Here is a 12,809-nt window from a genome sequence, read left to right as displayed (position 1 = left end):
TACTCGCCCGTGCAGTGTCAACTCACCCAGAAGGACTTTTGCCGCCATATAGTGGAGAAAGGTAGGGTGAATAGGTAGTTGTAGCACTTCTTCCACGCGCCAGAATGGAGACAAGTTGGGTGGGGACGAATGGACATGAACGTGTCGGAGAAATCGATTCCTGCGGTGGGCCGAGGGTGGCAGCAGTAGGAGTGCATAGGCACCCCATTCTGCTACAATCGAAAAGCGGACTATTAGATTCATCTTTATATTAAAACCTAATATACGATACACAATGTCGGGGTAGAGTACAAAACAAATTCTGTCGGGAGTTTTGAGCAAAATTTATTTGCAACGAAATGGAACAAATTTGCTCATTTTTTGCAGGAATCTGCTACTTCCGTGACAGAACCATTGAATGTGTAATGTTCAGCGGAAATTTCATCAGAACCTTCAGTTCTTTCCGGAATTTGTTTTGAGTTACTGCATAGATAAATGTGTTTGTGCAGCAGCTCAGCATCTGAAAGAGGTTGCCGCTTTCCATCAGGATATATCTAGGGTCACTGTAGCCATTAATTGTATAATCAACTTGAAATTGCACTACTAAGAAATTGACAACATATGGCATCCACAGAAGGATGAAACAACTCGAGATGGCAAAGAGCAGGACGATCGACTTCCTGCGGCTTTCCATCTCAGGGTCGCTCTGTCTCTCTCCCGAAGGACAACTGCGGAGTCTCCTACGAGCTCGACTGGTTACCAGAATGTGTCTGACAGTCAGAGCATTGAGCGAGAGAATAAGCAGGAACGGGAGGCAAGGGGTCAGAGCGCGATCGGTCCAATCAAATATTTTCCACAGTGGAAAAGAAGAAAAAACATCCTTCCGTTTGCAATACCAGGGCACGTTGTCAATGACATAGATTGGTTCGTACACAAAGTACCAGGGAATGTTGATCACGCACCCCAAAGTACAAACGACAGAGACAATAATGACAGCAGTTCTTTGTGCGCAATACTTTGCTTTGAGTTTCTGCCAACAGATGGCGACATATCGGTCAAAAGTGAACATGACCGTTAACCAAACCGAACTGTCCCTGGCGGCGTAAATTAACGCAGCACTGAAACTGCACACGGGCGTGGTGGAGAGGAAACTACCGGGAAAATAAATAGCGGGAATCCGGTTTAATATCACGGCGGTGAAAATGACCAGTAGATCTGTCGCAGCCATGGACACGAGGTACTGGCTGATACATCTTGACAGTCCGCATTTTCCTCGGGAGATGATCACAATGGCCACAATATTAACTGTGCGAGAAACAATGAGAGATTACTGACAGAGCACGCTTGCAGCAGTAAGTAATTCCAAAGTTTGCATAGTTTCTGTATGTTATCAAATAAACATTAATGAACTTCGATATAAGTTCTACAATGGAGATAATCCTAACTGATTGCATCCGTCCAGGTATGAGGCCAAGTTATTAAGTACACTTGCATAACCGGAAACCTGCTTGTTTATGCAAATATCTGATCAGCTAATCATTTGACAGGAACTGATGCCCTAAGAGACGCAGACATGTTCAAAACGAGGATTTCCCAATATGGGGTCCATGGACCACTCGTTTAGTGGTAGGGACTATGACAAGATGCTCTGTTGTTGTTCAGACCAAATGTGATCTCAGTGACCTAGACCGTGGAAATATTGTTCGTGCCAGACAGGATGAGGGAAAATAAATCCAGTGAGCGTCAATTCTGTGGACGGAAGCACCTTTTTAGTGAAAGGGGACAGATGCTGAAAATCCAAACTACACACTCAAAATTTTTTTGGAATTTTGCACGCCAAGTAGCATCTTAGAAAAAAAAGTACATTGGCTGTTTCTGACCGAGACCCTTCGGTAGCACAAATAAAAAGTAAGAAAAGTCACAGATTTCTACGGAGACATGACATTGGTCATATTTAAGACAGAGGTTATTCGGTTGTTCATCAAAAAGTGTGCCAATAATTACGTGTAGAATGCAGGAGAATGGGGCTAAGATATCAAATCAGTTATAATTGAATGGAGGAGAAGGCGATGGGCCGAATGGCCTCATTCTGTCCTGCCGCCTTAGTTCTTATGACGTTCACACAGTCGGCAAAACACCCGTGCACACATCCTCAGATGATGTATTCATGCCGATTTCAGAGCGCTGGGACACATTGGGATGAGTAAAGGGAGTGCACAATGGGAGGTTCATAATGCAGTCGGTAAGATTATCATCAGCCTCAGACACAGCAGGAGAGTTACACAACAAGTGAATTGCAACGTTCACTTGAATTTGTTCATGAATAGCAAAAGGTCAGAGCTGTGGCCACCTCAGGTAAGCCACCCATCCAAAGTTCAAAGTACCCATAAACAACCCCGTGATTTATTTTCGTGCGGGTGTCCACAGTAAGTGCAAACACACACAAACAATCAAGGAAAGCTGTACATGAATAAAGACTGAAAAACAACCAAGGGGTAAAATGCATCAGATTGTGCAAATACAAACTAAATAAGTAAGTAAGTAAGTAAGTAAGTAAGTAGGTAAATTAAAAAAAACACAATTTTCTGCAGGAGAATCTCGACTCGAATTGTCGACTTTACTTTTTTTTCCATGTCCCTATGTGTATTGACTGTGCATTTGATCTATGTCATGCATTAGCTTTATACATATAATGTATAAAAACACTCAGTCTCCACTTTATAAGGTACATCTGTAAACTTGTTCTTTGATATAAATATCTGCTCAGCCGATCATGTGGTAGCTGTGCAATTCATAAAGACCATCAGAGCAAAAGACATAAGACCACAGGTGGTAAAACAGTAAGAAATGCTTAACCTGGAACAGCGATCACTGCAAGAGCCGTGTAGAAAACTGCGTACACCAGGCCTCTGGGAGGAGTGTGCATTTTCCGTGAGGGTATGCGAGACCAATCGAGCTGCTATCGATTTCGGAAGGATTCCTTCATATACGTGACGCTCAACCTCGAAAGTCATTTAAATAAGCTCATGTTGTTTGCAATTTATTCACTGGGACTGTCATTAACTGTAGATACAGTCAGTGAACAAATATAATGACTGACGTCACAATTAGCAGTGCGAGCAGCTGAAGAGCAAACAGATTTGGTAACATCTCAAACAGAGTCCTCTCGTAAACTAAGAAACAGCTACAATTCATCTCGCTTTCTTGTGATTTTATTGGGGGTTGAGGAAAATGTATTGTATACACGTTGAAACTTCAAAATTCAATATTCAATATTTGTAATTCTCTTTACCGACCTTGTTATGCCGAACAATGATTTGACGTTATATGCCTTGATCATTCAAATCATACTTACACATTATATGCATAGAATGTACAGCGTGTATACTTTGTATACACTTAATGTATATATAGATGCAATGGCCACTTTATTAGGTATACCAACAGACCAACAATATATGTGATGTATTTCAGATATTCTTTTTATACACTTCATTATACACATTTTCAGAGATGCTCGTTAATATATACCTTCAATTAGCCAATCATGTGAGTGTAATTATATACATAAGGACAGTATGACCAGAAGACTCATAAGCAGAATCAGGCCATTTGACCCATTGATGCAGCTCCGCTGTTCCATTGTGGCTGATTTATTATCGCTCTCTAGCCCGTTCTGCTGCCTTCTGCTCGTAAACCGTTGACGCTCCTGCAAACAAAGAATCTATCAACCTCCGCTTAAAGTTACTCTCTGAAGTCTTCCATAGCCGTCTCTGGCAATGTTTTCAGCGCATTCACCATCTTCTGTCTATAAATAACTGCTCTAGATAGACGCCCTACAATTCCAATGCTGTGCAGTCTAGTCTTAAGGTCCACTAAGATCGGAATTAACCTCTCCATTTCCACTTGATGTAGCCCTTTCAATATTCGTTGGGTTTCAATGAGATCTCCCGCCCCCTCCATTCATTAAACCAGAATCAGCAAACGCACAGACCTCCAGGGAACCAAGTCGTTGGGCATATTTCAGAGCGACATTACCCGGTTATTGATCGATCACTGTGTCAAAACAAAGACTACGGGAGCATTAAGTTGGGATAACAAATCAGTCATGATGGAATGGCAAGGGAATGGCCCAATTCAGCTCCGCGGCCTGATGTTCTTATGACGTTCATATATTCGGATGCAACAGGGGAAAGTAAAATCCCCCTGCACAGCTAATGTATTCATATCGATTACCGAAAGCTGAGACGCATTGAGAAGAATAAAGGGACTGCACAATGTCAGAGTACTCTCGTAAATTAGGAAACAGTTGTAATTCATCTCGCTTCCTTGTGATTTTGGTGGGGGGGAAGGTTGAGCCGAATGTATTGTATACACATTGAAACTTCAATGTTTAGTATTCAGCATTTGCAATTCTGTCATGCCGAAAAATATTTTGACGTTTTATGCCTTGATTATTCAAATCATGCTTATACATTATATGTATAGAATGTACAGTATGTATACTTTGTATACACATAATGTATATATACACCCATTGGCCACTTTAATAGGTACACCTACAGACCTGCTCGGTAATACAATTTTCCGATCACCTAATCATGTAACAGGGACTCAATTCATCAGGACCAGAAGATAGAGAAGCAGAATTAGGCCATTCGTCGTATTGAACAGGCTCCGCCGTTCTATCATGGTTGATTTATTATCACTCTCCTCCCGGTAACCGGTAACACCATGACTAATCATGAACCTATCAGTCTCCGCTGAAAATGCACCACAAGACTTGTCGTACACAGCCGCCTGTAGCAATTAATTACACAGGCTTGGCACCTTCTAGCCAAGGATATTTTCCCCATTTCTCCTCTAAATACACATCCTGCAATTCTGATGCTGTGCCCGCTTGTCCAGGACTCCATTACTATAGGAATAATAATCCTCTCCATTTCCACTCTGTTGAGGCCTTTTAATGTTCGATTGGTGTTAGTGGGATTCTGGTTTCTCTCTCTCTCTCTCTCTCCCCCCCCCCCCCCCCCCCCCAACGACCCAATGTTCAACCTTCAGAGAGTACTGGCCGAGAGCCATCAAAAGCTGCTTATAATTTAACCATTTTATACACAGTCGACTATGTAGCCAAGTACTTAAGGGAGAAGTAAGTAATAAATATGTAGATAAATACATAAACAATTAAATAGCCACTAGATAAATAGATAGATCGATAGATGGACTGCAATACAGACAGACAGATAGACAGACATAAAGATAGATAGAGGTAGATCTATAGATAGATAGATGTATTGAGCACGTTGCCGGAATAATGGGCGTATTGCAAGCCACGTATCTCTGATCCATTGTGGTAGACACTCATTCAAACTGGATTATAACGTTAATATCAAAGTTTAAAGTACGTCCAGAGGGGCAGATAGTCGGACAGTGTATCCATCTCTTGTAAACTCTTCAGTAGCTGCATAGATGCCTGAAGAGTAGACTATCTATTGGATGGAAGGGACCAACAACTCTGATAGAGGCAGATGCCAAGTTGTTAAGCTCTTCAGTGGGAGGTGGTGCTTTATCACTGCTGGCCCACCACCTCGAGGGAGTCTTGATCATAAGTTGGCCGAAACTGCTGAAGACAGGTGGCAGATCAACTGATGATCCCACTGATGATAGCACAGGGCAGTTAACTTCTTAGTCCACGTGTATTTTCAACTCTTTTTATGACACCACATATAACGCTGCTTTTCATTTTCCCGCCACCATGCTCAACAAATCTATAGAATAGTAACTGCAAAAAGAACAATGAAAGATCATCAAATGGGCAGATGGGCAACAAACCCTGCACATACAAATAGAAATAAATATCAACGAATAATGAGAACATCAAATAGCAAAATGAAGAAAACAAGATAATTGGTTGTGAGAACATCTTTACAAGAGAATACCGTTATCCACTTTTCTTCATAGCCTGATGGTTGTAGTGCAGTAACTATTGTTGAACCTGTTGGTGCAAGTACTGCTTCTGTTGTAGCTTATACCTGATGGAAGCAGCGAGAAGAGAGCATGCCCTGGGTGGTGGGGATTCCCGATGATGGATGTTACTTTCCTACGGCAGCGTTACATGTAGATTTGCTCAATGCTTGTGATGGCTACACCCGTAGTGTACTAGGCCGAATCAATTCTCTGTTGTGAGATTTTCCGTTCAAAGCCATTGGTGTTTACATACCGGGCCGTGATGAAAAGAATACCTAGTTAACTCATATAGAATGGTAGGTGACAGAAGAAAATAATACAGCCCATTGGATAGATACTAGACTTAAATAATTACTGTAGCAATTCTTTATCTCTCTCTATCAGTTGGTGCTGGTGCTGCAGGGACACGGCTGGGACGTTATCGAAATGTGAACATTAGAATCAGAATCAAGATTAATATCGGCGACATATGTCGTGAAATGTGTTGCCTTGCGCCAGCAATGCATTGCAACATTGTCTTCATCTTTATCTCTGGAATAGTCTCAAGGAGTCGAGGTTGACTCGTTCGCTTCTAGCAACTAATAATTGTTGAAATCAATAAGCGAAAAACGACAGCCATATGCTGAATTATAAGAAGAAATTGAAAACCTATGGAACTTGAACAAGTTATACATGTCCTGATAGTAAGATCTACAACTGGTATCATCCCAAAAGGCACCACACAGTAGTACTATACAATTAGGGCTGTATGACAATACGTTGCTAAATCGCCAGAAATCAACAATACTAAACGCACTATAATAGTCCGAATTTTCCAAGCAATTGAGTGTAGACCGTGCTTGCCTATGCCTGTACCTCAGGTTTTATCTGCAGGAACTGAGAAAGAAATAATAATTTCACAATGGAGTAGAAGAGGCATGCTGGATTGGAGAGGGAAAAAAAGGCACACACGATTGAAGAAATGCAAATTTCTTAAGTTACGTTGGATATTCGAATAGAAGTTACAAAAATACCCACAACTGCAAAGTATTGACATTGATAATATTCATAATTACTGGTATGAAATGTACCTCCCTTCACTGGTACCTATTAATGAATATTAATAACGTTCTTTCAATTCCTGAGAAAATGCCTAAATATTTGATTTAAGGAAAAAAAGGACCACAAGAGGAAATCAAAAAACGCTGCATCAAAATCCCTCCTATTCCTTGTTTAAAAACGAGATATAGAATTGCAACATCAGGCATCTCGCAACTAACATCTACTTACAGAAGAACGGGAAGGGCTCTTAAAGGAGATGAAACGACGTGAAAAACAACTGATGATAGATTCCATAATTCTAAATCAAGCCTAGCAGAAAAAAAATCAGAAATCTTTCATGTTGCTATATTGATGACCAAAGCTCCTTTGACTCTGTCCAACAGTCACGGTCAATGGAGGTTCCTAATATTTATAAAGTATACCCAATTCTTCTAAAATTTCTTCATCATCTGAGGAAGCATTGGCGTAATATAAACAGTTTATCTATTAGCAATCAAAAGTGAATACTGCTATCAAAATAAATCGAGCCGTTTTCGAGAATTCTCTCTGCCTTTAAACCTTCCCTCTAATTCACTGAGTAGGACGGAAGTAGTGCATCAAATCAGAAAACACGAAATTAATTGTATCTTAACGCACCTTCCATACTTGGATGAATTAGAATTATACGCTCCTTCATCAGTACGCGAAAATAATTGGTTCAAACAGCAGAATTTTGGACGAGCTTGCAGCAAAACATTAAACAAAAATAAGTTGCAACAGAGCTCGTAGAATACAAAACAGAGCATCAGAATGCAATGCAAAACATGGATTAAGATGAAACATACAAGTATCCCGAACCGTCAACGACCGAATGATGGCTGCCGGTTCATCAGCTTCCCCACGTTAAACGAGTCACACCCACGTGCTCTTCATGAAAAAAATAACATTGTGAGAGCATCACATTCGACTCAAGTGTGTTCACTAATGTGTACGTGACGTGCTGAGATGTATCGAGGGTATGGGATAATGTGGGGAGTGCACTAAGGTGCAATTGTGTGCTAGAGAGATAGCTCAGATCTCAAATAATTGTGCTGCCATTAACCCCAGGCGTACCGGTATCGGTTTGCAGATCCGAAGGAATAAATTGCAAGAGTGGGCACTCCGTTCCCGGCGGAATCCTTAGTCACGGGATTTACCATTTGTCATCCTGATGGAACATCCCTGTGCATGTCCGCCCTTCTGCAAGGCAAAGTGAGGTGGATGTACAAGGACGAAGGAATTAGAAAAGTGGAAAGAGGATGTAGGGCAGGGACCATGGATAGAAAAGGGAAATGTACGACGGAAATGCTGGACAGAAAAGGTAGACCAGGCAAATAGAGAGAAGGCAGAGAAGAGAGGCTGGAGGAGAGACAGGAGCGCATCAAAGTGACAGAGTGATGCTCTGATGGTTCCGGTAGCGTAGCCAGCGGCGAGGGAGCAAGGGCATATAGTGAGGGAGGGCAAAAGTAAGGGGAGTGGTGGTGGGGAGGGGTGTGTCGGATGAGTAGAGGAGAAAAGAGTGCGAGCAATTGTAACTACGTGAGAGGGGATTAGAGATAGAGAGTGCAGAACCGTTGGGTAGAAGATAGGGAGGATAGAGTATATAGGATGATTGAATGTGTGTCTTGGAAACGGAGGGAAGAAGAGATGAGTATAAACTAGCATGTGAGGACTGTTGGTGGGCTGAGAAAGAGTTCTGCACCTAATAATGTGGCCACCGGTTGTATGCTCGTGGTTATCTGCTTGTGTAGCCTAGCTACCTCAAGGTTGGACGTGTTGTGCTTTCAGGCGCACTCTTCTGCCCACCACTGTCGTCGTGACCCCTTTTGTTAACAAGGCGTTTTTGCCCACAGAACTGTCGCTCTCGGGATATTGTTTCTTTTTGTTTGCTTTCCGCGCTGCTCTTCATAAAGTTCAGAGACCATTGTGCGTGAAGGTGCCAGGGGATTAGCAGTTTTGAGATACTCCGACCACCCAGTCAAGCAACGACATCCATTCCACGGTGAAAGTTACTTAGATCAATTTTGTTCCCCATTCTGATGACTGATTTGAAAAACAACTGAACCTCTCTACCACGTCTGTGTGATTTTATGCGTTGCCGTGCTGACACACGATTAGGCTATCAAGCATTAGGAAAATTTGGCAGATTATTTGAATGTGCTTTATTTGGGTGAAATAGTTTGTGGACCGATGCTAAAGAGCAGTATTCCTCAGCTCCACACCAGTCTTACGTTAACGGCGAGGAACCTTTGTGGAGGAACTTAATGAATAAAGGCGTAGCTATATTCAAGGAGATGTGAACCTGGAAAGCTAGACCCTTGTCATCCTCAGCACTGTTAATGGTCTAGTTTAACAGATATACGGAAAATCAACAATACGGTATACGTCATATATTGTCTGTAATCACTGTAGAACCGGACTCTACACTATTCAGGGAACTTCTGGTTACAAGTATATTAAAGTTTTCTGTCTCCTTTCTTTCATTTTTTTATTTTAACTGTGAAAATATTGAGGTGAGGTTTTCGGGGCATCAGGGCATCAGAGTTCGGAGTTTAATTCTGATTTTCTCTGCAAGTTTGTACTGGTATATGCGTGGGTTTTCGGATTTCTCCCGAAGTCGAAAGATGGTATCGTTGGTTGGTTATTTTATTTGTCCTGTGATACACTAGGTTTAGAATCAATGAGTTAGTGGAGAGCGCTTCTCTGTGATGCAAAAATACGTGTTACCCGGTGAATCTTTAAAAATGCAAATCAACAAACTTTCAATCAGTCTCAGTAATCAATTTGGTTCTGACAGTTATATCAAATAGCGCATTTTAAAACGAAGTTTGCCGAAAAAGTATGTATCAGCGGCTCGTACAATTGGGAAGAAGATCATTCGGATCCTTCTCTCTTTCACATTTCTCCCCTCTTTCCTGTATTCTAGTGCGGGAGAACTTACACTATTTCCCACTTTTTCTCTTTCCCTGCTTCTCTCTCCCTCTCTTTCAATCCTTGTCCTTCTCTCTCTCCCTCTCTCTCTCCGACCCCACTTATCTCTCCTTAGCTTCATCTCTTCCAGTGTTGTTTCACTCATTCTTTCACTCTCCTTTTCCTTCTCCATCAATTCTCGCTTGTCCCTCTCTCTCCCTCATCACCCCCTCTCCTTCTTCTACCGTTTTCCACACTTACAAACTCTCTGTCTCATCCAGTGCAGCAAAAATATCTGACCCCTTTCCTCCCTCCCTTTACCCTTCTTTTCTTCCTTTCTCTCCTCCAGTGCAGACTGCCAGTGAGGGATCACGATGTCTCCGTGTGTCCCTCTGACGTCGCAGTGGGAGGTCACTTTTGTATTTCTGTTTTCTGGGCAGTGGTGTGCGTCTCTATCTCTCCCCCGTGCGGAGTGTACATCAGTGTTCTGAGTGAATGGTCCCTGTGTTTTCCTCAGCCAGTGACGTCGCAAACAGAGGTCACAGGAACTGTGAAAAAAGAACTGACGGTCGAAGACAGTAATTTCAGGGCGCCTTACTTCTGGCAGAGTGAACAGACAGAGGAGGCTGTGCCAGAGTTCAATGTAATGAGACAAATCCGGGTGTCAGCGGCAAGCGGGTGAAGAAGGATGGGGACTGGGAAATGAGAGGGAGAATGAAAGGGACGGTAGAGTGCAGAGGAGACCGAGGGGAGAAGGTGCAGTGAGCATATGGGTATAGAGGGTAGAGATAAATGCATTCAACAGTAGGACCCTGAGCGAGTAGACTATGGGCATCTCAAAATATAACCTAAGTAGGCAAAAGATGGATTAGGGTGTGAAGTTGGTGCATTCTATGTTTCTCACTATAAGACCATACTGCCTTGAAAACTAGGATTAGTGATAGGCCATTAGAACTGTCGAGTTTTTTCCACGATGCCTGGTTTGGTCGATATACTTTCCCTTTCATTTCCCCATTTTCCATAACTTTTGACGTCCTTATTAATTAAATGCCAATCAAACTCGCTGTAAAATATGCCCAACGACTCTCCTCCACAGCAGTCTGTAGTAACGAATTTTCAAAGATTCACCGCTCTCTGATGAAATAATTACCTCCACCGCTCCCTTCTAAAGGATTGCTCTTGCATTCTGAGGCTGCACCCTTGCTTCCAGTCTTTTCCAGCACTGGAAACATACAATGTATGTTCACTCCATCCACGTATTTCAACATTCGATAGATTTCAATGACATTCCTTGGCATCCTTCTAAACACCTGCGAGTACAGTCCCAGGGCCATCAAACGTCACCAGAACTAACGCGTTAATGCCCAGGACCTTTCCTATAAACCTCCATAGAACCTCTCATTTCTTATCCATCCTAAAACTGCTCACATGCTCGAATTACGGTCTGGGCAATTCTTCACAAAGCTCCAGCTTTACATCGTTTTATCATCCGGTCCTTTGGAGTTTAACGCTAGCCTGTATTGCCTTCCTCACTGGTAAGTGAACAATGAAGAAATGGTGCACGAGGACTCCCAGTTGCCTTTACTGCTCTGATTTCCGATTTGGTCCCTGTTTAGAAAATATTTTCCGCCTTTACTTCTTTTGCTGAAATGTACGACCATGCAACTCCAGACACAAGATAATGCTGACATTGCTTTTGCTTTCCTAACATGAGAAATTTAAATGTCTGTCAATGCTGGAAGCTGGACAAAATTCAAAATTTGTTTGAATCTTTTAAGTAATTTTTTTATCACTACGTATATGTCACCATATATCCCCGTGAGATTCAATTTCTTGTGGGCATTGACAATAAATGCAAAGAAACACTGGAGATCAATGAAAACCCATCCGCAACAAGATGATGAAACTATCATTGTGCAAACAGAATATTGTACAAATTATAAAAAACACCAAATAATTGCAAGAAACAGTTAAGCAATAACTGTAGAGAATATGAGATGAACATTCCGAGAAAGTGAATCAAAGAGTCTCCATGTTGCAACCAGTGACAGGCAATTTTAACATCCTTACATAACTCTGTCTTGGAGCAGCAGAGATAGAGAAATACTGAAATTTTCGCCCCACGCAAAGTGGAACACTGGAACCGGGAGATCGAATGTCTGGTACTGCCTACGCCTCCAGCCCTGCGGGATTGTAACAGGCTCCCCCTCACCACGCAACATATACAGCCAAAGGCATCCAGAGACGGATATTCTTTGACTCTGTGAATTGATCCTCGGTGTTTATTTCCGAAGCCATTGCAATGTTTGGGCATAGTCATTGGGCAGTGGAGATTTGAGATCAGGGGCTTTGCTTCTTCTAGATGAGTTGTCACTCTTATCTTCCAGACGTGACCGGTTTTAAGGCGCCAGCAATCAGCCTTTGCCAGTTCTCTGGCAGTAGAAAACGATCCGCCGGACTTGGTGTCTAAGCAATATGTGAAGGCTATGAGTTGGACGTGGTTATCAGAGGCTATTTGAGAGGAAAGACATTGGGAGCATTTAATACATATTCATACTATAGCACCAACCCACCGGCCAAAATCACCTTAATTAGCAGATACATGGGTCAGAATTGTGAATTCAGGAGCAAGAACCCTTTTTGCATAACAGATGGCAGTGACGGATAGAGCCGCAAAAGGCAAGGATTGATGTGCTCCTCATAGTCAGATTAGATGGTTTATTATCGCCGGCATGGGACGTGAAATTTGTTAACTGAGCAGCAGCAGTTTAATGCGATACATAATGTAGGAGACAAAAAAGTAAATCAATTACAATATACGTATATTGAATAGATTAAATACGTGCAACAACCAGAAAAACTGTATATTAAAGAAGTGAGATAGCATCCAAGGG

General features: G+C 42.1%; 1 protein-coding gene across 1 annotated transcript; it reads right to left on the bottom strand.

The window, feature by feature from the left end:
- Positions 1 to 373: 373 nt before the first annotated feature.
- On the bottom strand, positions 374 to 2,905 carry LOC140715654 (probable G-protein coupled receptor 139). The gene is made up of 2 exons (XM_073028018.1): positions 2,836 to 2,905; positions 374 to 1,284 (listed from the first exon to the last, which is right to left on the bottom strand). The coding sequence occupies exons 1-2, from the start codon at positions 2,903 to 2,905 to the stop codon at positions 374 to 376; spliced, it is 981 nt and encodes a 326-aa protein (XP_072884119.1).
- Positions 2,906 to 12,809: the final 9,904 nt, after the last annotated feature.

The sequence above is a fragment of the Hemitrygon akajei genome, chromosome 24 (assembly GCF_048418815.1).
Source record: "Hemitrygon akajei chromosome 24, sHemAka1.3, whole genome shotgun sequence".
NCBI lineage: Eukaryota > Metazoa > Chordata > Chondrichthyes > Myliobatiformes > Dasyatidae > Hemitrygon > Hemitrygon akajei.
Note: the sequence above shows the minus strand (reverse complement) of the source record. Positions and strands in the feature narration are given on the sequence as shown.